This window comes from Atheta coriaria, unplaced genomic scaffold (assembly GCF_025399875.1).
Source record: "Atheta coriaria isolate IRGN ID8LTWV9N9 unplaced genomic scaffold, Caltech_Dcor_3.1 hic_scaffold_6_pilon, whole genome shotgun sequence".
Lineage (NCBI taxonomy): Eukaryota > Metazoa > Arthropoda > Insecta > Coleoptera > Staphylinidae > Dalotia > Dalotia coriaria.
In genome coordinates, this window is record NW_027045448.1 from 10,012,571 (window position 1) to 10,035,402 (window position 22,832).

The 22,832-nt window shown below is 37.0% G+C and overlaps 8 protein-coding genes across 12 annotated transcripts; 6 read left to right on the forward strand and 2 right to left on the reverse strand.

The window, feature by feature from the left end:
* Positions 1-91: 91 nt before the first annotated feature.
* LOC135794812 (uncharacterized) lies at positions 92-8,327 on the reverse strand. 2 transcript variants are annotated; one of them, XM_065306244.1, is made up of 4 exons: positions 8,193-8,327; positions 868-1,273; positions 635-803; positions 92-569 (listed from the first exon to the last, which is right to left on the reverse strand). In XM_065306244.1, exons 2-4 carry the CDS (start codon positions 1,185-1,187, stop codon positions 228-230), a joined length of 831 nt encoding a protein of 276 aa, XP_065162316.1. In that variant the 5' UTR covers positions 1,188-1,273; positions 8,193-8,327; the 3' UTR covers positions 92-227. The 2 variants fall into 2 exon arrangements, with proteins under 2 accessions (XP_065162316.1, XP_065162315.1); XM_065306243.1 differs by lacking the exon at positions 8,193-8,327 and adding an exon at positions 1,334-1,660.
* Positions 2,128-5,398, forward strand: LOC135794810 (lipase maturation factor 2-like). Its single transcript, XM_065306241.1, has 8 exons — positions 2,128-2,263; positions 2,338-2,521; positions 2,765-2,866; positions 3,034-3,230; positions 3,291-3,469; positions 3,528-4,218; positions 4,275-4,482; positions 4,544-5,398. Exons 1-8 carry the CDS (start codon positions 2,170-2,172, stop codon positions 4,794-4,796), a joined length of 1,908 nt encoding a protein of 635 aa, XP_065162313.1. The 5' UTR covers positions 2,128-2,169; the 3' UTR covers positions 4,797-5,398.
* LOC135794817 (cytochrome c oxidase assembly factor 4 homolog, mitochondrial) lies at positions 5,731-6,011 on the forward strand. Its single transcript, XM_065306248.1, has 2 exons — positions 5,731-5,844; positions 5,901-6,011. The coding sequence occupies exons 1-2, from the start codon at positions 5,731-5,733 to the stop codon at positions 6,009-6,011; spliced, it is 225 nt and encodes a 74-aa protein (XP_065162320.1).
* On the forward strand, positions 6,014-6,451 carry LOC135794814 (peptidyl-tRNA hydrolase 2, mitochondrial). Its single transcript, XM_065306246.1, has one exon. The coding sequence runs from the start codon at positions 6,014-6,016 to the stop codon at positions 6,422-6,424; it is 411 nt and encodes a 136-aa protein (XP_065162318.1). The 3' UTR covers positions 6,425-6,451.
* On the forward strand, positions 6,505-7,305 carry LOC135794816 (GSK3-beta interaction protein). The gene has a single exon (XM_065306247.1). The coding sequence runs from the start codon at positions 6,580-6,582 to the stop codon at positions 6,907-6,909; it is 330 nt and encodes a 109-aa protein (XP_065162319.1). The 5' UTR covers positions 6,505-6,579; the 3' UTR covers positions 6,910-7,305.
* Positions 8,328-8,792: 465 nt separating the features above from the next.
* Positions 8,793-12,206, forward strand: LOC135794809 (solute carrier family 53 member 1). Its single transcript, XM_065306240.1, has 5 exons — positions 8,793-8,933; positions 9,420-9,824; positions 9,893-10,868; positions 10,937-11,106; positions 11,162-12,206. Exons 1-5 carry the CDS (start codon positions 8,865-8,867, stop codon positions 11,555-11,557), a joined length of 2,016 nt encoding a protein of 671 aa, XP_065162312.1. The 5' UTR covers positions 8,793-8,864; the 3' UTR covers positions 11,558-12,206.
* Positions 12,207-13,010: 804 nt separating this feature from the next.
* LOC135793544 (uncharacterized) lies at positions 13,011-17,662 on the forward strand. Its single transcript, XM_065304547.1, has 4 exons — positions 13,011-13,519; positions 15,739-15,905; positions 16,372-16,455; positions 16,959-17,662. The coding sequence occupies exons 1-4, from the start codon at positions 13,240-13,242 to the stop codon at positions 17,346-17,348; spliced, it is 921 nt and encodes a 306-aa protein (XP_065160619.1). The 5' UTR covers positions 13,011-13,239; the 3' UTR covers positions 17,349-17,662.
* Positions 17,463-22,586, reverse strand: RhoGAP15B (RhoGAP_ARAP and RA_ARAPs domain-containing protein RhoGAP15B). Of its 4 annotated transcripts, none has more exons than XM_065304545.1 (11): positions 22,422-22,586; positions 21,090-22,340; positions 20,897-21,029; positions 20,105-20,836; positions 19,621-20,044; positions 19,227-19,560; positions 18,985-19,169; positions 18,689-18,916; positions 18,498-18,632; positions 18,222-18,440; positions 17,463-18,168 (listed from the first exon to the last, which is right to left on the reverse strand). In XM_065304545.1, exons 2-11 carry the CDS (start codon positions 21,757-21,759, stop codon positions 17,905-17,907), a joined length of 3,324 nt encoding a protein of 1,107 aa, XP_065160617.1. In that variant the 5' UTR covers positions 21,760-22,340; positions 22,422-22,586; the 3' UTR covers positions 17,463-17,904. The 4 variants fall into 4 exon arrangements, with proteins under 4 accessions (XP_065160617.1, XP_065160618.1, XP_065160615.1 ...); XM_065304546.1 differs by having other exon boundaries at positions 20,897-21,473; positions 21,615-22,340; positions 22,422-22,583; XM_065304543.1 differs by having other exon boundaries at positions 20,897-22,340; positions 22,422-22,585.
* Between the last annotated feature and the right edge of the window lie 246 nt (positions 22,587-22,832).

Here is a 22,832-nt window from a genome sequence, read left to right on the forward strand (position 1 = left end):
CACGATGTGAGTGATAACATAAGCGGAACTGACTACCTGATAAGATAAAACATTAGCAGTAAAAAATGCCAACGACAAAGGATATCGCTCATATGTGAAATTATATTTTATTTATAAGAATTCATAATTAGATAACAAATTGAAATCATTATAAACAATGATCGTAAATCATAAATAGCAGTTTTTGTAATTATCACAAACATAATCATCCCAATCATTGTTTGAACTTAAAGTGGCATTAAACCAAGACAATACTCGATATCTGCGACAAAAACACGATTAAGAACTACTTTTTTGAGAAGTGATATGGTTTCAATAGTCTTTTTAATATCCTGCAATTCGCCCGAGTTCTTGACGTTGCCATTTTGTTCAAGTATTTCAATTATAGTATGAATGACCATCATCAGCGTCTCTACTTCTGTGTCGGAAGGTTTCAACTTAGCCTCCATGATTCCGTGTAAGTAGTAAAAATAGGATTCAAAAATCATTTGCAGACTTTTTATAACCATTGCACCGATTCTTGGAGAACTCCCAAACATAACTAAATATTGGCATAATTCCATTTTATGCTAAAAAATAGTTGTAATATTGGCACTCAAATCAAGACGGCCATTATAAATTAAACCGGTCCTACCTGATTAGTTTCACATTTTCTTAGTTTCATAATAATAATTTCAATAAAACCAGTCAGATACATCCAGATGTCAGTAACTAAACCATGCGAGTCCAAATACAATACATCCGATATAAATTGTTTAATTTGCGAATGGTCCGACAGATAATTGTAAGTTTTAATTTGTTCGCTAAAATAATTTTATATATTCTGAATTTTATGGGCAACATAGAAATGTTTCATAACTGTCTTACCATCTAGTAATGATGTAAACTCGAACTGGAACATCGAATACGAACGGGAAACCCAGCAGAACTGTTCGAATTTCTTCACGAGTCAGGTTGAGCTCTGGGTTTGCACCAGTCAGAACAACTTTTAATTTCTCACACAAGCCAATAGTTTCAGGAGACTCGCTGTCCACCATAATATCGTTTCCGTCCATTAGTTTTTCAACGATTTCTCGGATATCGTGCAGCATTGCTGAACTTTTACTGCAGAGATTGCTTATTGCAGTCTCATTATTCTTCACAAATCTCCGTGGTATTTGAAATCCATTCATTTCGGGAAAATTCATTGCGTGATGTTATCGATACTTATTGAAATCGTGAAATATTTCAAGAAAACATTTAAAACAAATTTTGTTAGTCGTTGCTACGCGACCTGAGGAACAAAACATAAACTGATTTTGTTTTGTATGTATGGTGGTCTATCTATTATTACCAAATGCAGCGCAATCTTTCAGACATGTCATAAAGGATCTCTAAGATATGTTCCAAAGTCATGAAAAAATATTGCAATACTCATATATTTACTATATAGGTATGTACTTTATTTAATTATTTACTCCATATTTGGTACATGTTAACCCGGGCAACCATCAATTTAGCCCAGCTTGGCACTTCTTGTTCTTGTCCCTGCCACCATCTGCAGGATGAAATAAGTTCATAGACTTTTCGGTACGCCGATAAATCAAAAATCAAAATGTTATCTAAACTCTGTTATAGCTTATGAGTGTACTTTGATGCAATTTAATCAAGATTCAACGATGAGAGGCTGCCTTGGTTTAAAAATTCCAACTCATATCCTTATCTTACAACGTTCCAAGCATTTAAGTAATGTTTTTGAACAGTGGCAAGAAATATTAACACGTCGACATTTGTATCCAGCGAGCATGCGTCTTTCGCACCGCATCAAGGAATATGCCGGTGCGTTTCGTGGCGTTTCATTTCGTTGTGTACGTTGCCCACACATAGCCACCGCGACTTCGATCAACGCAAACGCAACTCCACACCAACGCACCCAACACGATCACTAAAAAGAAATTTGTCTTGGTAGTAGTGCGGTGTAAGGTGTTTACGCGGCGTTGTTTTACATTAGCATCATCCCAACCGGTGCCATTCCGCCAAGAACCACCGACGTGTACGCTGCTGGAGTACGCTAGGTTAGCGAAGCCAGATGCCGTTATTAGTCTCATCTATGTAGTGTGAAATTCGCAGCAAATCGCAAAAGAATCCATCAAACAAACGCAACCAGTGCAAATTTTCAACAGAGCAACAATGGCTTTGTTACGCTACACACGCGACTTGTTCTTGCGAGCCGTGTGCGTCGTCTACCTCTTCGCGTTCATTTCTTTCTACGTGCAGATTCCAGGTAAGCATTGCTAACTTTCTTAACCACCGCTCCCAGATTTCGATTTTTTTTAACACAATATTAACATTCTATAGGATTGTACGGAGATAACGGCATCCTGCCGGCAAAGGCAGTGCTGGAAAACAGCAAGCACAAGACCTTTGCTGATAAAGTGCATTATGAGCCCACACTGTTGTGGATAGCTTCATATGTAGGCCTGGACACCAACTATGCATTGGACCTTTTGGCCCTTTTGGGCAGCTTCTTAGCATTCACTGGGTGAGCATGCACTTAGATCATCACTAGTAATGAGTTCATCATAAAACACCTTTTAACCTTGACATTTGCAACTTGTATCTACATTGGTGAGATAAAAGTGTATTTTTATGATAATGGTTTGTTGCTGCCAAAAACATTTTAATTGGATTGTGTTTGTTTTGTACAAATATGGTTTATGATAATCTAATCAATTAAGCTGTGAATTGTTCAGTTAGTGACAGAATGATTGTTTGTATGTTGCAGATTTGTTTCACAGAAGTTTTGCACAATTCCACTATTTGCTGGATTATGGTCCCTTTACTTTTCTCTGTATCAAGTTGGACAAGTATTTGTAACATCCCAATGGTATGTATTCAACTATTCTTGTTAACATGAGGTGTAATTTCAATACTTTGTTTTTCTTTTCAACATATCAAATTTTGATTGTCTCAACTTACAATATCACATTCATGGCAATTTTATGTTAATTTATTTATTTCCAAGTGAAATATTATTAATTTATTTTATTGCAGGGATGATTTACTTTTGGAAACAGGCTTTTTGTGTTTACTAGTTGCACCGCTCATTCCTCGGAAACCGAGGGGATTAAAAGTGTCACCATGTGATAAAATTAACATGTGGCTGGTGAAATGGTTGTTGTTCAGATTCATTTTTAGCAACGGTGTTGTAAAGTTAATTAGTGGTTGTCCAAAATGGTGGGATTTAACAGGTACTTATTAAATACTATGAGTAACCTTTACATATAGTAATATTTGTTATACTTTTCCAGCACTTTCTTATCATTTCGAGGCGATGGTGTTGCCTACACCACTCTCATGGTATGCCCATCATTTACCACTTTGGGTTTTGAAGTTGACTGCAGTTTATGTGCAAGTCGCTGAATTGGCTTTGCCATTCTTGTTCTTTATTCCAGTCAGAAGTGTCCGTGTCACCGGATTCGTGTTTCAAGTAAGATACAACAACAAATAATTACATAATAACATGATACATCTATTTGAAATTTTAGATTGTGTTGCAAATGTTCATTGTCCTCACTGGCAATTTCTCCTTCCGTGACTTGCTCACAGTAGCACTACTGATTTCGCTGTTAGACGACAATTTCTTCTACAAGATCCGCAATGCAAAGAACAAGTCAAGAATTATTCCCAACTTGTTCAGCGTGGTTCTTCACTTAGCCGTCTGCTATGCCGTGTATCTTTTGTATCAATTCAAGTACAATGATAAGGTTGGAGAACTGGACGTAAAAATCAATTTTACGAAAGAACAGTTTAATCTAGGTTTGCAATACGCTGTCATTACCGCAACCTTTTTGGGTTCGTCCACTTTGTTCATGACGATTCTGCAAGCTTTGGCGAAATCCGCAAATGAATATTCGGGCGCTGTTAAATATGGAAACATTGCAAAGACTGTTTTGTTCGCTGGTATTGCATTGGTACTGTTTTCTGGTGGCCTGGTACCAATTCAATCTCTTCATAAAGGCACTAATACCACAATTCAAACACCCCAGAGGACCATCTACAACCGTCTGCACAAATTGCGCGCAATCAACGAATATGGAACACTATTCAACAAAGCTACCGGTGTCAACGGACGTCCAGAGATTATTATTGAAGGTTCTAACAACATTGAAGGCCCTTGGTTGGAGTACAACTTCTTGTACAAACCAGGGAATGTAAACCATTCGCTGCCGTTTGTTGGTAAATGAATGATGCTAGATGTAGGTGGAATGTTTAGTTGATTGATTGTTTTATAGCACCGTATTCGCCACGCTTGGACTGGCAAATGTGGTGGGCGGCTACGTCGAAGTATCAAAAAGAATCTTGGATTATGTCATTGGCTCACCGCTTGTTAGACGGACGGCCAGAAGTTATGGCCTTACTTGGTCCATCTCCATTCCCGAAAGCGCCCAAATATGTTCGAGCGAGTTTGTATAGTTATAAATTTGCACCTCAAACCGAGAAGTATGTTTTTTTTTTAATCCAACTCTACTGAATGTAACTTAATTATAATATTGCTGTTTAGATATTCGTGGTGGCGTCGAGAAAAAGTCGGCGAATACTTCCCAGCTTTTACGAAAACCGCCCCCGCATTGGTGGATTACCTAGTGGCCAGAAATCTATTGCCCACGCCCAGCAAGGAAGCAATCAATCCAATTTGGAAGCAAATTCTCGAAGCAATCCGTCTTGCCACGAATCAACTCGAGGGCACCTTGTTATTGTGGTCTGTGTTCTTAGCAGGCTGCATTGTGATCGCCACATCCACGAAAATGAAATAAACGAATTATATCGAAGGCCGCGAGATAAACTCACGGCAAAAAGAAGAACTAAGTACAATGATTCAAAAATTAATTTAAGAGTATAAGGAATGATTTACAGAGGAGTGCGCACAACATCAAAATATGCATTCGAATGTTTAATGGGCTAACAGGTCCTGAATCTCATGAATTCAAAATCTCACTAGTTTGTTTTAAATTTTTGTTTCTTGAGAGTTATTGTTTTAAATGATTGGAAAACTGTTGATGTGCCAGTTCTATATTACTTATTATAAATATTCACGAATGTGTACCCGCACCTGTACTGTGATGTTGTGTACTAAGATTAATTGATTATTCTAAACGAACAGATTGTCTATTTGCGACATCAATATAGTTAATTTGATCGTTAGTCTACGGCATGGGAAGGTGAATAATTACAACCAGTGCAAATAATCTAGTGCATAGATATTTTTATAACATCTGTTATTGATAACTGTACCCGATCGAAACATCACATTCATACACTGAACACGATATACACGAACAATTGTAACGATGTCCAAACTCACACTTTTTTTAAATGTTGTAGAAGTTCTTGAGTGACAATAAAGTCATTAATAATTCTTTCTATCTGTTATATTATCCGGGATTTGTTTTATTCTTATCATCAAGTAAATGTTATTTTAAAATTTGAAAGTTTAGCAACTTCATATATTTACATATTTTAAATGAAAAATAGGTTGGCCCACTAAACAAACTACAGAAACATAGAAATTTATAAATATCACGCTATGAAGTCTTTAGACAACGTAAATATTTTAAGAAAAGCGTTTTAAAACTTCAAATATTCGCAGATTGTTCGTTGAACATAATAACCTCAAAGATGCTTTGGATTACATTAGATAACTAACCAGAATTTATTTTATTCTTCCACCACTATTAATATACTATTATTATGTCTACAGTTTCTGCAGCATCTATTTCTAAACATGGGAAGGAAGTAATAACTGATCCTGTTGAAGAGATGCTCAAAAAGACTGGTTGTATTGAATTACATTATAAAGTTCAAGTAATGTATTTTGGTGAGCAAGTTTTCTTTTTAGATAATCATATGTTTAATTTTAGGAATGCATTGCTACTACCCAGGACTGGAGAAAATGTCAGGATGTAGTCTCTGAATTCAAAGTCTGCATGGCAAAGTACACTGAACAAAAAAGAAAAGAATTAGTATCTTAATAATGACAACCAAGTTCCTAAGTAAATTATTGTCTAGTATTGTTCAATCATACAATACAAAAATGGTATTAGTTGTAAGAACAGATTTAAAAATGGAAAAAGGTAAAATTGCCTCACAATGTGCACATGCTGCTGTTATATGCTACCAGCAAGCATTAGATTCTTCAGCAGAACAGCAGCAACTTGCAAGACAATGGTTCATTCAAGGACAGCCCAAGATTGTACTTAAAATTGATAGTGAATTAAAATTGCAAGAACTACACAAAGCTGCTCTTGAAAATAATCTAAATTCTGCTGTTGTACAAGATGCAGGGCATACTCAGGTTCAACATGGGACTATGACAGTTTTGGGAATTGGACCAAACTGCAAAACCCAAGTAGACAAAATTGTTAGTCATTTAAAATTGTATTAAATAAATAATTCATCTTTATGCAAGCAATTCAGGTGGATGAAAATTTAGACATTTATGCTTAACTTATGCCACAAAAGGGAAGGTTATGTTGATTTGACAGTCCAGCAGGATCTGTTTTTGTGTATGGAAAACAGAATTGAATCAAGAGAGTGATCATGCAGAAGGCGGGCAATTGGCGTGCGGAGGCCGACGCCGTCATCAGAGACATCGACCAGCACGTAAAGACGGCCAAAGTAAGCATGTCGCTAGCAAGCAGCGCGTCAAGAATCTTCCTGAATGTAACCACAATGGAGAACCAGGCCTATTGCGTGGAACTCTCGGGCAAAGGCTTTCGAGTCGTGGGCAAATCATACGATTCACAGGACGCGCCCGAGGACAAATACTTCGAGACGCCTTACAGTCTACTCTCGGCAATCAGCCCGCTATACAACGACTCCTTTGGACAAGAACTCATGAAGAAATTGAGTAAACTTGCAGATAAATAACACCTGCAACATCGGTAAAGGGCAGCGGTTATGCTCACAATATCGCACACACGGCGAACACCAACCAAAAGTACAAAATAGATGCACACGGGGATATTTCACACATACCGGATGTATGTACAACGTTCGTCTGTATAATGCATCATCACTAATATAAAATACACGTGTGCGTAGGTGAATTTGTGTAGTTTTGTGTCTCTTGAGTTGTTTGTGGCTTTGCCAAATCGGAGCGACTTCCCGCGGGTTTTGTTACGCAAGCAGCGCGTGGATCGACGACGATGAATAATTGAAATGCGTTTTGTATTTGAATCTGTTGATTATATTTGTGAATTTGTTTCACACTTTTGTATTTTTCTGTACATTTGAAAATAAAGTTATAGTTTCACTGTTGTATAATTGCTGGTATTGTTTCGTGGGCTGTACATGATTATTAACAATTACAGACGTTGAATAATACATTTGGTATTTTTAGACGTCAAACACCTGTTTCGCTGCCGAAACACTTCAATAATATCTTAAATAAATTGACACGGGAAGTTAACTTGACTTGTTGATTGAAATATGTTGGTAAATCGCTGTAAAACGTCGGGAAAACAAGAAATATATCATCAAAGAGTGAAATTTATTACGTTTTTCTAAGAATTCTGTGAATTTTCTTTAAAATGCTGAACAGTTTCAATCATTTTTATGTATAGTAAATTACGCTATTTAACGCAAACAACAAAGGTGTCTACGCATATGTTTATGATTGCAAACCACCATAAAAATCGAGATTAGATAAACGCAAATTAAATTGAAACAAAACTGGCGCAACTTTGATTTTTTCGTGCTTATCGCGCTTATAAAGCAAATAAATTGCCGCGAAATTTATCGTTGCCTTCGAAACCTCCTAAGGACATCAAAGTATTCTCCAAAAGCAGAACATACACTTGTTGCATAAGTTCATGACAAATTTTTGTGAATTAGTGGTACCTAATTGTGTAAAATTATATATAAGTATTATAATAATATTTAATTTCCAAAATAAGAATTTGCCGGATGTAAAATCGTCTGAAGTTGCAAAGGAAGAGTGAATAAATTCCAAAGTAAAGTACGCTGAACAAAGCCAAAGTAATTTATTTACTCAGCCGCAAATTAATAAATAAACCCGCGTGCGATGATGAGTAGCAGCAACTGTGAATTGCTAAGTGACGAAAATAGTTCCGCACCGTTGTGCAATTGATTCCCAGTTTGTTTACGTCCGCAATGAGACTGCGACTACACAAGCCTCATAAAATCCTTACCAATTATTTTCATTGGCGTCGGCCGCTTTTGGTCGAAATGCGTCCACTTCTAATACCACTCATTCTATTAGCTACCGAATTGTTCCGAACAACAACGCGGCGCGTAGTCAGTTTATCGTAATATTTTTACTTACAAACGGACCGACAGTACACATATTTACAAGTCGCTGGCTAGACGCACGCTTCGTGCACACTCATTCACACGCAGCTCAGCAAATTCGCTACGCATCGTCATAAATACCGCGGAGCCAATGTAACACACACTCGATACGCGTTCACGTAAAGACGCACATGCACTTAACTTTATTGACAATTATTTTGATTGCTCTGGAACAACAACGACAACACTTTCTCGTTCGCTCCACCTGAGTGAGTCGTCCGCATTCGCATTATATCACGGATGCCGCAAGATAAAATGAATTGATAAGCGATCGCGTTGAAGTTGATGTGCGCGTTCTGCCCGCTTGCACTGCATCTTTTCTTTGCACACTTACGCTGTGGCACAAACGCACGATGAACAACGAAACGAATTAAACGCTGTGTTTGTTTAGTGTTGTAATGTGAATACGAGTTGCGAGCAGCGAGCGCGCAGTGATCAAACGCGAAATTTTCTACATACTTGAATGTGCCTTTTCTACGCGCGTTTGCTGACTTGGGACTGATAGACGAAACATGAAATTCGCCGAACACCTAAGTGCCCACATCACACCAGAATGGCGCAAGCAATACATCAACTACGAGGTATGAAAACAAAAGAAAAAGTGTACCAGTAGAAAGGAGCGAATGATTGTAAAGTCACGATTTGGGAAATCCTTGGCGGTTGATTATAACGCGACACAACTTGCATTTTTTTCGATGACATTGCTCGGGGCCATGCAATGGTCTATTTTTCTAAAAATACGCACCAAAGTTGTGTGAAAACTAACAAAAATGATGAATTTCTTGAATAAAAATTTCTTGGTTATGTAGAGACGGTGGCAGTTGTTCATTTCAGTCATGTGATGCTCACGGCGCGAAATTTAAACAATAATTCAAAAGTAATTTTCCTTTGATGAACTTATTGATGTATTGAAGCAGAACATATTTATTTTTATTTCCCATCTAGCTACAGGTTCGGGGTATAATAATGAAACATAACTTGGAAATATATTTTTAAATCTTTGTTGATTTAAGAAATAATTTGCTTTTAATCTTTTGTTTATCTTACAATTGTTGTATTTATTAAAGGAAATGAAGGCGATGCTTTACATGGCGGTGGAACAATCCCCGTCCGCGGAAAGTGTAGAACAAGAAACCCTCACCCGCCACTATCGCAACTTCGACGAACAATTTTTCCATTATTGCGACAAAGAGCTGAAGAAAATCAACGTATTCTACGCGGAAAAGTTAGCTGAAGCGACGAGAAAGTTTGCCACACTTAACAGCGAGCTGAAAACTTCCCTATCGGAGTCTAGACACCGACATAAAGCTAAATACAAAGATGATCAAACCAAACGTGTCCAGATACCGACCAGGAAGATTCAAGAATTTAAAACTGCGTTCAGTGAATTTTATCTCAGCCTGATCCTGCTACAAAACTATCAGTCCTTGAACCACACCGGTTTTCGGAAAATATTGAAAAAACACGATAAGGTACAATGATTCAATAAATTGTTGTCAAGCGGCTAGTTCAATCATACTCATTGTGATTATAATTTTAGTTATTATCCGTTGATTTCGGTCGAACATGGCACAGCGAGAATGTCGAGGCGTCTCATTTTTACACGAACAAGGACATCGACAAGTTGATCTCCGACACGGAATCGGCTTTCATCAATTCTTTAGAATCAGGCGATCGTCAAAAGGCGATGAAACGTCTACGCGTGCCTCCATTAGGCGAACAAAGATCTCCCTGGACGACATTTAAAGTTGGTCTCTTTTCTGGTTCCTTTATTGTTCTTCTGATTGCGGTGGTACTCTCCGCCATTTTTCATGAAGGAACGGGAGATAATCTACGTATTGCTTTCCGTCTGTACAGAGGCCCATTGCTCATCATCGAATTCCTATTTCTCATGGGTGTTAATGTTTATGGCTGGCGCTCAAGTGGCGTAAATCACGTGCTCATTTTTGAACTTGATCCACGGAATCATTTGTCCGAACAAGACTTAATGGAATTGGCCGCCATCTTTGGCGTCGTGTGGACGTTAAGCTTTCTTAGTTTCCTCTACAGTTCCTCGCTCAGCGTTCCTCCATACGTAAATCCATTTTTCCTCACTGTTCTCATGTTTGTATTCCTTATCAATCCGCTCAAAGTTTTTAGGCATGATGCGCGATATTGGTTTTTGAACATTTGTATGCGAATGTTTGGCGCGCCATTTTTCCACGTGAATTTTGCCGATTTCTGGCTGGCGGATCAACTTAATAGTTTGGTTGGAGCATTACTGGATTTCCAATTTCTGGCGTGTTATTATAGCCTTGGAGACAATTGGGATGCGCCAAATGATACGATGATTTGTCAAGAGAAAAGTTTTGTGATTCGGCCTTTAGTTAATTGCATTCCAGCGTGGATACGCTTTGCTCAATGTTTGCGCCGTTATCGTGATTCAAGGGAAGCGTTTCCGCATCTGGTTAATGCCGGCAAATATTCAACAACATTTTTCGTTGTTATATTTGGTACACTGCGAGTTTATTACAGCGGTATGTTTATTAATCACTTAAAAACATTATTTATATTTTAATACTCTTGTCGAAATTTATATTTCTAGATCAGTATGAAGATCCTATGGATAATCCCTTCTTGTATTTGTGGATAGTTGCATCAATAATTAGTTCTTGTTACGCGTACACCTGGGATATCAAAATGGATTGGGGTCTGTTTGATAAAGCTGCCGGTGAAAACAAATTTCTCCGAGAGGAAATTGTCTACTCATCGACTGTAAGTTGGGAGCATTATATTAATTTACTTTACTTTTATGTTATGTTCCTTTCAGTTCTTTTATTATTTTGCCATTGCAATGGATTTAGTACTTCGTTTCGCATGGGCGCTGTCATTTTATTTAACGGACAACCAGTTTGTGAGTGGTGATTTGATGACATCAGTTTTAGCACCGCTGGAAGTGTTCCGACGCTTCATTTGGAATTTCTTCCGTTTGGAGAACGAACATCTCAACAATTGCGGTAAGTTCAGAGCGGTGCGCGATATTTACGTGGCGCCAATCGACCAATGCGACCAGACTGTAATTTTGCGAATGATGGACGAGAATGATGGTGTCATTAATCGCAAAAAGAAGAAGCCAGCAAAGAAGAAGGACGACAAGAAGTCGTTGTTGCAAGAGGATGTATTAAGCAATTTTGATTCGAGCAGTCCTACATCAACCATACATTAGCTGAAAACTTAAAGATAACTTAAATATTGACTTAGATAAAATCAATCAAAACTTAAACACTTTTTACAAAGTACTTAAGCCTATTTGCAGCATGCTTGCAGAAGAGAACTTTGTAGCACAAATGGAGAACAAGACAAAATAGAACAAGTATTTTTTCTACGAATATACACAAAGACGGATAGTACGGATAGTTTTAAGTTTGCCAGTCCAATTTTAAAATGATACGAGTATGTGATTTTATTACTAATTCAAGCATAGGTAATGATGTACTTTAATAAATTGATTGTAAGCATTCCGCCAGTTAGAGATATTAGTAAATAATTTTTGTAATGTTTTGATTGAATTTATAAGTTAGTTTGGAATGTATTTAAAAAGTGTTTTACAAAATTTGCAAGAATTAAGTGCTTTTATAGATACATAGTGGCTTAAAAATTTAAAAAAGACGCGTTATTATGAATTTTGTAGAAAACATACGGTTATAACATATGATTATTTTAAAAAAGTGAATTTATGATGTGGAAGATTATGATTCGAGATGCTGTGATTACTTAATCCACTGTATATTCTTTGTACTGTTTCTAAGACAAAACTTATATCATATGTGAAGACTGTGTCAGAAAATTATTGAAATATAAATTATTATAATGTATTCACATTTAATTAGTGAATATAAAAATTCCCCATCTCTGGTAAACATTTACCCAAGTAATTAATAATGCGGCTCTGATTTTTTTGGTCTCTTAAAAGTTTCAAGTGTTGAAAGATAAAAAATCTTGAAAGGCTTCAGCTGCGGTTATATTCAAACGAAAGTCAACCAACCACTTTTAAAATCAGACCCTCAAGCAGCATTCACCGGTGTACCATTAGATATTACATTATTACCTTACCCACACGCCCGACCAGATCGAATTTTAAGGGTACGACTAACCGTACCACGCCGGGTATCGAACGTGAAAGAATTCCTAAACTTGTTGATGTGGAATATCTTGATGCACGAATAATTTGTGTAAACTTTTTCTATCTTTGGTTAACGTTAATGTTTAACTAAAAAGTATTCAGAGGGAGTGTCTCCAATATATGGAGTTCGGAATTTCGATTGCATAATTACTAAATTACACAATTTCGAAGAATTGCATTCGTATTTGTAGTCTCAATGTCAACTAGGCATTATTTAACCAGAATGATTAAACTTTAAACAAGTTTGACGATTAAATTATTATTGATGAAACTTTATTCCGAGAATTGCCAGATAATTTCGTACAAAGTTTGTACATTGTGATCAAATAAATAATAATTCCATCACATTTACATACCACATCACTGAAGCGTAACAAAATCTCCCTCACGCTGGTCAACCAGAGGTAAACTATCCAATTGACTCCGGCGCATCAAGGTAAGCAAAGGTAAAGGTAAATGTGTAAGCACTCATCCATCCGCATTGAACGCAGAGAATCAAAGGTGAGAGAGAACCCGCACGAAGTGGGGCCCACGAATGTCGATGCAAGTCAACACCGAGTTTCTGCTCGCGCTGCTCGCATCAGTCCAACAGTCCACAACAACCAAGCAACTCGTTCGCACGCACTCGCCACGAAACTTTTTCACGCGGTGTGCTTATTTACAACAACACGCGCGCGCACACCCAACTAAAGTTTTTTACCAAACAATAACAAGTGCATCGCGCAATGTCGCACGCGAATTTTTACAGCAGTCGACCCGGTAGTTACTACGACAATTACGGTGGCGATAAAGACAATACATACGACGGTTACGAGGATGATAAATACGATCAATTACGAAACGAGCTGCTGGGCTTCGAAAGGACTAAAAGTCCCACGCAAACCATTTCCTTATTGACAACGGTGCCGCAGAACATCACACCGGCAAACATTGCAGGCCGACATGCGCCTACCAGACACAGTTTGAGACACAGCAGGATGATCGTCATGAATCGCCTCAATACAGGTAAATATAAATCAAAGAACTCCCAATTACCACATAGTATGATTCATAAAATTACACGGTTATCCCGGAAGTCGTCTAGAACTTGTAAATTACATCCTTAGGTGTAGCTTTGAGAGTTAGAATTAGAACTTTTTGAACACCTGCACTCCATTGAAATTAAAATGAGTTTCCGGGATGTAAAAGAGCGATGCGAGTAGAAATGAAAATTACGCGCTGTTTATTAGTGGCGCTTATTACTGAACGAGGGTTTTCCAACACAAGTTCTAAGCGTTTTGCACGCAAATTATATTTAAAGAGCGCTTAAAATATACACACGCAAAAAACGAAACGCGACACTCATTCATGCAACAATAAGAACAAACGCCGGAAACATTTACATCCAGGCGCACGCCGCGTACAATGCGCACACCTCGATGTTTCAGTCATTTTTTTGCATGCTTGTGGTCTATGGAATTTTGTTATGGTCGTGATTTAACAGTACGTGCTTATTGTTCACTGGAAATTGTCACGATGGATCGATGTTAGTAACGTCCGCAACGGCGAAGAGACAAAATCACGAAATTGCGTAGCGGTCTTGCACGCTGAGTGCTTTTCAGTGTCAGAAGAAGTCAACTGTAGAAATACTTTTGTTTTACATCATTCTTTGTGTTCTTTTTTTTAAACATCAGTTGTGTGACTTGGTAATGCGTTCCGAAAAGTACAATAACTATATTTTAATATGACGAAAGTAGATTTTAACGACTTTGTAAGATTGTTATTATAATCTTTGTGTCGGTAGAAAATAATGATAAAAAATAATTGTTTGCGAATACATGGCACAATTTCTACATCACGTTTGGCACGATTTGATTGCATAATGTTATATGCGAATATGAATAGTTGGAAATACATTTTCTAAATTTTATTGTAGATAACATATAACGCATATGGTTCAAGCATTATTTAATACCTGCAGCAAAGACAGTCTGGCACAATTATATTATGGTGATTATTGCACACTTTTACCTATTGCGTTATTTTAATTAAAATGTAATTAATGATTTTGAGGCACGTAACATCGCAATTTATGATTATAACAACGGTTTGTTCGATATATGTACTTTGTTCTACTCTACATAAATTGATATTACGTATTTGCTGAATTTTTGGGCAAAAATATTCAAATACTCAATAATTTTCAAAATGGCTGCTTGTACTTGCAGAGGTTATTTTTTTATTGTACAATTTTACACCCTACGTCTACATATTTGCATATAATTGATAGCAAACATCATTAAACTTGTGCTCATTAATGCTGTTGTAATTGTTGACTTTAATTAACCATCTTTTGTTGGTAGGTAATAACCGTGATGTGAATTTCTCGAAATTACAATAAACACTTTCATAATAAACCCGACATAAAAATTACAAATGTATAGGTGAATGACTGAATCCAATATGGCGATTTGAATTGATCAACGTTGCATTTGCGTTGCAATCGTTTGCAATTTACACAATTCTGCGGAAATTCAATTAATAGTGTCGCAATATAATTATCACTCTCCAGAAAGCTACTTTTTATTATTTAATAACAAACAAAACCTCGACTTTGCCAATTATGGCAAATAAATAAACAAGATGAAATCGTTCTATGAAAATCAGGTCAAATATTACAAACAACTTAGATACCTACGAAAAATATTTTTTTAATGTTTTGTTATTGAAGTTTGTAATTTGAATCTAATGAACTCCGTTTATTTTTAACGTTTTAATTATCGAATCGCATTCACAGCTGTATTTGTACATGCTATCGATGTGTGTACAAACAACTTTAAATTTAGTTTTTGTATGCAAGGCAGGTACAGTACCAGCAACCGTAAACACAACTGATACACCTTACATACTTATAGAGTCATGGGCTGACTCAGAAGTTACTACAGGTACAATCAAATACGCATTGATTGGATTAATGGATTAACCATATTTGACTATTGTGAAATTGGAAAGCAGAAAATTAATATTTGTTCAATTCCAAAATCGGCAATGAAACTATCTAAATGATAGTGAGATTGCATTTCACTGTGCAGATAATGGAGTAAAAGTTTGATTTATAAACTTTTGCATATATGTATTGAGTTGTCACTCAATTCTTCATGCCACTTAAGCAAAATTATTCAGCAATGTCTTTTTTACCGTGCATTGTGCACACCTGTGGAATAATAACAACGCATTGTTTTCAGTTCCCACCAAAACCACGCCTCCCATGATACGGTTTCACAAGCTAGCCAAGGTCCTTGTCGCATTGCAATTCGTACTTGGGATATGTGTTTGTGCCATTGCCTTCTGGATCTACCTCTTCGCGCCCAACATCAATGAGAGAGACATTCCCTACTGGTCTGGAATTCCGGTAAGTGGAATGCCCATTGTTCAGCCTTAGCTAGAACACACGCGGCACAAAGACTTAAGTGCTTTTTAATGCGGACTTATCGATATATAATTGTTAGTTGGACAAATTTTCATTTACTCGCTGGTTATTACTATTATTGATTTGGGAAAGCATTTTCACTTAAGTGTACCAATAAACGCGATCAAATGCGGGAACTGGTGTACCGCATTGAAGGTAATAAAAATAATTATAACTTGTTGAAGTTATAAAGCGTAGAATTCGATTACTGTCATTCAGTCTATTGAATCTTTTAAACGAATGCCGCGCACTGTGTATTTCAACTTTAATTTATTGGATTATCTATTAATGCAACATGTTAGAAATCTAGACACAGTGAAATGTAACGTGCGGGTATAAAATGCTCACTGGACAATTGAGTAATTTACAATGCAATACCATTAAACAAATATAATATTTATGTTTTCAGTTGGTCATCTCAGGGTTAATTGGCTTTCTTTTGCTTTTCTGTACGCGGCGAAGACCAAAGAATGCTTTTGCTCATTCCATCAAGGTAACATTCTTTACATTTCTGTTTAAATATACGATTACAATTTTACTTATGTTTAAATTTTTATGGTCCAATACTTAATTTATTCTTGGAACTTTTTCTAGCTTTAAAACACGTTTTAGAAACATGTTTTTTTTTTCATTTTAAATGATAAAATTCTTGAGTTTTTTCGTAAAGATGGGAATTAAATGCAATTCATTTGACAAATATTAAATTATGTGATTGCCGATGGTTTTTACTGATTTTGAAGAAATTAGTATAAAATTATTTTTAGAATCCACCCGAATTGTTTTTCAAAAAAACTGACGGCCAATTTTCATAAAGTAAACTGCAGGCATATCAACATTATTAATAAAAATATAGGATTCTCATGATAAATGTTTGTTCATTTTATTTGTTTAAGTGTTTATGACGATCCCATGGTGCATTCACGGGTTTTCCGCACTTTCATTTTCCGCATGTAATTGAATTACTTATGCAAACAATAATTTTTGTGCATTTTGCAGATTCTCAGCGTATTTTTAAGCACTGTAGCAGGTGTCATCAGTCTTATTGCAAGTGTATTCGCCTGCATCCACCTGATGGGCTTGCTGTTCATGGCATGTGAACCGCAAGTCCATCTGAACAACACCTGCTTGTGCACGCTGTCCAATTCGACCAGCTTGCCGGCGTTCATCGAACAGCAGCACCACTACGCCGATCTGCAGTGTCATGAGCTGAACAATTTCTTCGTCTTCCTCATGATTGGTTCCTGCGGCGCTAATCTAATCGGTGCGCTCGTTGCACTTTGGTATGTCTACCTGCACTGGTCCAGCCGTTATCTCTATGCGTACACGAAAGTGCAGACGAATGCTGCGAAAGAATCGCAGGGGACAAACGGTACAAATCCACACTGATCTGCTACGTCAAGCAATTACCAACTTTTTCTCTTAGTAAACCAAAGCATTCATTTTTATAAAAGAATAATTTTGAAACAAGCGACTTAAACATAGACATACTTGTAAATATACTTTTACTGTGTTTATCATAATATATTTATTTTAATATACTTATAACGTAGGCATAATTTCATACCAAAGTTAAATAGGTAAACTTTGTAACATTGCAATAAATCTCAGACTTAAAAAATTGGGTGCATACTTGTTTGCAATACTAAAACAAGTATAACTATGGTACAAATCAATCCAATAAATACATATTTGTAAATATATGTATAAATGCTCTATGCAATTTACAACAATCAAATGTCCTTTATAATTTCTCGATAAAATCACACAATTACTTAAAATGGGATACTAATATAAAAATGGTCTTAAAATGGTAAAATACTTAATACTTAGGTGGATTCACAGCTATAACAAATATTGTTTGATTAAAACCATTACAATGGCACGTAAAGGTGATAAAGTTGGTCGACGTGATTAACGCTACAAAATAAGTACCATTGCAGCATCAGGAAGACATTAAATTAACGTGCTGGGGTGGTGGCGTCAAATTGCTATGATGCTCCGCCCGCCACATTGTTGAAATCCATCTAGCTTTCATCGTCGGATCTGGGAAAGCTATAACGTGCCCAAAATACATGTGCATCTTGTTGCGCACCGGATATTCACTGCGTGGAAAGAACGTAATGGCAAACGGCGAGTTACGTTTCGGCTCACTACCAAAATAAATGAAGATATCTTCAATATTCCACTGACCTAACATATTGTTCGTCTAAAAAATGAACGTTATGAAATAATTTAAGAGAAGATGTGAATTTATATTACTTGTCGCTCTTTGTAATAAGTGAGTTTTGCCTGTTGGAATTCAAACTTGTACGATTTTAGCGATCTCGTCTTGTTATCAGCGTATTTCAATTCGGCGCTAAGAGGTTCATTATTATCATTAAGATATTCCCAATATTTTGAAATGTTATTCAAAATTAAGCAATTGTCTTTACAATCAGAATCTTTCCAGAAGCCCCACTTCATGACAACATCCAAGACCTTGAAATAGTCATAATTTATTTAATTGTTTAAGAGTTTTAAATGCGCGTATCTCACCTTTTCACTATGGTGAATCGGTCTGGTCAAATTATCATTTAAAACCAGTTCCTCTAATACCAACTCATGAACTAGTAGATTAACTTGACCACTTAGCTCACAGAGTATGTCATATGCAGTTTTATTAGGACCAACCTAAACAGAACAATGATAATTCACAAAGGAAAACTTGAATGAAACATTGTACATACCGCAATGTTAAAATCTTTTCCATCTTTATTGTAGAGATATACCCATACTCGAAAATCACCTGCTGATTTTACATTCACAGGACCTTGTGGTGAGTTTGAGTACTTTTTGAGAACATTTAACATTTTATTTTCCTTTTCTCTCTCAACTAGATCTTCAGGGAAAATGTGTTTGGACAATTCAATCAATTGCATGATAATTACACGGGCCTTGTTACCCTCTTCAATGGACTACAATCAATATATCAAAAGTGTGTAATTGTCTAATGTACTAATGTACGTATTGTTTTTGTACTTACATCATGTAATAAGGTGGGTCCCCAAATGGCTGCCAAGTTAAGAACAGTCATCATGTTCTTATTACTCTGAGTGCTAATAAAATGCAAATGACTCAGCAATTTTCTGCAGGTGTTGAAAGTAATCTTGTCGAACTGATCAAACATCGCTTTGTACATGCGCACCCTTTCATCCTCATTTTTAACCACTGTCAACAAAGCTCATGAATAAAAGTTAAATAAATTAAATCAATAAGATAACATACATGATACTTGATAGAGATATTGCCGTTTACTGTTATCGATTAACGGCTCGGCAAGTTCCCTAAAGAACCGTTTCAGAACATTCGCCACGTCATGTGACGAATACTTATCGGTGAGTTGAACGCTCCATGCGTCAGTGCGAAACTTATTCATTAATTCACTGACGGTCGTGTTACTGCCAGCTTTGCGATAAATCCCTTCAGTCATACTGCCATACACGTACAAGAAGTTAATGCACTTCGCAACGATCACTGGCACATCGTCCTTTGTTAATTGCTGCTGATTTAAATTGGGACCGTTGTCACTGGCAGCCAGTTTAATAATGTGGCACCAGACCTGCATAATTGAAGTGTTTTTGTTATAAATTGATCAACATGCATATTTTGAAGATGGTACCTTCGTCTCGCGCTGAGTCCACATCCGAAAATAGTAAGTTTCAGTGGTGAAATGAATGACAATATTTGGCCCTTTGTCTGATGTGCTTGGAGATGTCTCAGGGACGTAAGGTTCTAACTTAAAGCAGCGAGCTTTACGGAGATCAAAATGTTTGAGCGTCGTGTCCTGTAAATAATATAATTTTCGGCGCGCTAAACAAATCCAAACGCCTTTCCATTGTCCATTGACACCGGCTTTGTAGTAGCACCAACCAATACGTTTGTAATCACTTGTGACACGAGAGCCAAACCGATAGCACATGTTCTCTGCTAAGTTCTGCATCCAAACACGTCGCTCTGACTTACTTTTAGTTCCAAACACATATTTTACACGCAACTTCCCAGCAACGTTTAATTCGAAACAGAATATTTCGCCTTCGTCATGCCTACACAACACAACAAATCAAATAAGAACATTTGAAGACAGTAAATTGTATAAAACTTACTTATATTTCATTTTCTGGTCCTGCACTATTTGTATGCTCAAAATCGACTCAATCGAAATGTTCTCTTTGATAGTGTCACAACTATTATCGGCATGACAAAGCAATGCGCCAGGTTGCAAAACACACCATCGAGCATTCAATTCACCGAACAATTCATCCACTGGTCCTTTCGTAATTCTGAACAACATCCCCTTCTGCTGAATGCCGCGTTTAATCTGTATCATTGGCCGGGCGACCACATTATCCTTCTTTGAAAACTGATTTTTTAGTGACTCTGCTTTGTTTACAAGTGGTTTGATTCGTTTCATTAACATTTGTGAAATGGATTCCGTGGTTTTAGTTTCTAGAGCAGCACCAGCACTTTCTTTGCTCTGGTTACTCTGATTACCTAAGTACCAGCTAGTTTTACTTGTAGAACCACCAATTTCTTTATTAATCTTTGATCGCAACTCTGGTTTGGGTGACGATGGCGCAGAAGCCTGATCGTTGTCAAATAGAGAATCTGATCGCTCTGGTGGAGGCGGCGGTGGTGGACTGATATATGTTTCATCCGTCTCACTCATATCGTCAAATATAGACAAATTATCCAAGTTAAACGAGCCATGCAAATCACCTTGTAGGGCTTTCTCTAACTCACTCAATTCTTCAGCTAGTGTCATACCACCAGCTTCGTTCGATAACGGATCAAACTCTATCAGTACACTTTTCGTTGGTGGACTGCGAACTATCGGCCTGTAGAAAACAAATAATTTTTAATATTTTAAACGATGTGTCTTAATTTAAATAACTTACATAATATCACAATTTTCATACAAAGAATTTGCTCGAATGAAACTGGTTCTCTCACTGGTAGAAGTAGTGGACATGGTAGGTGTACCATCAACATTATTATAAGTAGGTTCTTCTTTAGGCCTGTCTTTCTGAGCTGTATCATAAAAGTTCCAAGATTCAGACCTGTTCATCCCAACCCTGTTATCAATAGTACCTGCTGTCATATCAACACAGCTATCTGAATCACTATTGTAGGGATAAGTTGGAAACACACTCTCATAGTTAACATGCCCCCTGGATCTACCACGAGTCTCTTCTGAGCTGGTTGTCTCACCTGATGCCACTGAAGGTACATCATAAGTGTCATCAGGCAAGGCTGGTGGAGGATAAGGTGGAGGAGGTGAGTCATCATCATCATCTTCAAATGCAGCAGGTATTACACTCCTTTGAACTCTCTTATTATTGCCATTGTTATTATTTGTAACATTGGAATACACTGATTCTGTGTCACTTGATCTTATTGGTGAATCAAAAGAGATGTTAAACACATCCAAGGATTCAACTTCATTAGTTTCTGTTTTTGCATCTTCAGAGGGCTCTGTAAAATTATTTGTAAAACGACGAGTTATTTTACGAACGCTCTGCCTGGTTGATTCAATAACAGCTTTTTTCCCCTCATTCACCCTGCCACCAATATCATTGCTTATGGTTTGTACTTTTCTTCTAAATGTATTTTTACCTTCAGTTGACTGAACTGCTGGATTAGTATTTGTTTCGTTTTCGTTCGATTCTTCTTCGATTCGCACGGGTACCAATGTGCGTGGTGCTGGGATTGGTCTCTTTCCTCCAGGATTACTCCTTGGGGCTGGCACTGGGGCACTCATTATAAATATTCCACAAAGTACTTATTTCCACATTGTTCACTTTCACGTTCAGCAAGCAAACCCCAACTGCTATCAGTTTTATACTTGCAAAATCGCTAGATTGTAGATACGTTATCACATCGTTTACTGTATATTATTGATAAGGTGACTTGAACAGCAATTCCTAGTTAGAATTCTATTTTTGAATAATATTCCTCCATATAAATAGATGACCAGGTGTTCCGAAAAGGTATAGCCTCACAGAGTAATTCTCACGTGTGATTTAGTGTAGGAAACAGTGTTAATTGTTGATGATCATGCTGAATTCGTGAATTGTTCTGTATCGAGTGATTGAATCGCAGTCGTGTTTTGCTGCGTTGATCAACTAACTTGTTGATTAGTCATACGCGCAACCTCGCAACCAGCGGCTGAGCGATTGCATGTTGATTGGCTGACGCAAAGCTACTCACACACAGACGAGTTGAATTCAATGAACTGGTATACCAAGTGTCTATTTCGTGCTCGAAATATGACTCAAATCTCCTTCCAAATAATGACTAAAGACATACTCCCTTCCGCTTCTTGAACCACTATCAGAATATCTACATAATTAGGAAACAATTACAGATAAGAAGGGAGATTGACTTAAGTTATGTAGATTAGAAGCATAATAATGCGCTTACCATGTTTTTGTGATAGTAGATCAAATAAACATAATATTTGCGCACATGTGCAAGATGTGAAAGATACGCAATTACTGTATCACTGCGAATGCAACAAAAGCTACTGAATGCAACTCATCCGTCCTTCGGTCAGTGGCAACTGCGACAAACCAATTCATCAGCTTACAACATTATTCAGCCATACCACAAGGAGAGGGACATAGAATCTGTATGAAATGTAACTATTCTCTTGTACTGTACATGTATTTTCCTTTATTATGCTTTGTCAGCGCGATGCAAGTAAGTACGACGTTACGAGCATATTATCTCTGTCGATTGTAGGCACAGATTGTAGCGTTATGGATTGAAAATGACTGAAGGTCAGTGTGTTTTAAGTGGAATCTGCAGAATCTGCATAAGTAGCGGATTTTA

Excerpts from the sequence above, each read along its gene's own strand:
- LOC135794809 (XM_065306240.1), top strand. The coding sequence starts at position 8,865 with ATGAAATTCGCCGAACACCTAAGTGCCCACATCACACCAGAATGGCGC. Across the intron at positions 9,825-9,892 it reads TATTGAAAAAACACGATAAG|TTATTATCCGTTGATTTCGG; the intron begins GTACAATGATTC and ends TTATAATTTTAG. Across the intron at positions 10,869-10,936 it reads ACTGCGAGTTTATTACAGCG|ATCAGTATGAAGATCCTATG; the intron begins GTATGTTTATTA and ends TTATATTTCTAG.
- LOC135794817 (XM_065306248.1), top strand. The coding sequence starts at position 5,731 with ATGTCTACAGTTTCTGCAGCATCTATTTCTAAACATGGGAAGGAAGTA. Across the intron at positions 5,845-5,900 it reads AATTACATTATAAAGTTCAA|GAATGCATTGCTACTACCCA; the intron begins GTAATGTATTTT and ends GTTTAATTTTAG.
- LOC135794810 (XM_065306241.1), top strand. The coding sequence starts at position 2,170 with ATGGCTTTGTTACGCTACACACGCGACTTGTTCTTGCGAGCCGTGTGC. Across the intron at positions 3,470-3,527 it reads TCACCGGATTCGTGTTTCAA|ATTGTGTTGCAAATGTTCAT; the intron begins GTAAGATACAAC and ends TTGAAATTTTAG. Across the intron at positions 4,483-4,543 it reads TTTGCACCTCAAACCGAGAA|ATATTCGTGGTGGCGTCGAG; the intron begins GTATGTTTTTTT and ends ATTGCTGTTTAG.
- LOC135794812 (XM_065306244.1), bottom strand. The coding sequence starts at position 1,187 with ATGAATTTTCCCGAAATGAATGGATTTCAAATACCACGGAGATTTGTG. Across the intron at positions 804-867 it reads GTTTACATCATTACTAGATG|CGAACAAATTAAAACTTACA; the intron begins GTAAGACAGTTA and ends AAATTATTTTAG. Across the intron at positions 570-634 it reads GAAAATGTGAAACTAATCAG|CATAAAATGGAATTATGCCA; the intron begins GTAGGACCGGTT and ends ACTATTTTTTAG.
- LOC135793544 (XM_065304547.1), top strand. The coding sequence starts at position 13,240 with ATGTCGCACGCGAATTTTTACAGCAGTCGACCCGGTAGTTACTACGAC. Across the intron at positions 15,906-16,371 it reads CCTACTGGTCTGGAATTCCG|TTGGTCATCTCAGGGTTAAT; the intron begins GTAAGTGGAATG and ends TTATGTTTTCAG. Across the intron at positions 16,456-16,958 it reads CTTTTGCTCATTCCATCAAG|ATTCTCAGCGTATTTTTAAG; the intron begins GTAACATTCTTT and ends TGCATTTTGCAG.
- LOC135794816 (XM_065306247.1), top strand. The coding sequence starts at position 6,580 with ATGCAGAAGGCGGGCAATTGGCGTGCGGAGGCCGACGCCGTCATCAGA.
- RhoGAP15B (XM_065304543.1), bottom strand. The coding sequence starts at position 21,759 with ATGAGTGCCCCAGTGCCAGCCCCAAGGAGTAATCCTGGAGGAAAGAGA. Across the intron at positions 19,170-19,226 it reads ATATCTCTATCAAGTATCAT|TGGTTAAAAATGAGGATGAA; the intron begins GTATGTTATCTT and ends CTTTGTTGACAG. Across the intron at positions 18,441-18,497 it reads CGATTCACCATAGTGAAAAG|GTCTTGGATGTTGTCATGAA; the intron begins GTGAGATACGCG and ends GACTATTTCAAG.
- LOC135794814 (XM_065306246.1), top strand. The coding sequence starts at position 6,014 with ATGACAACCAAGTTCCTAAGTAAATTATTGTCTAGTATTGTTCAATCA.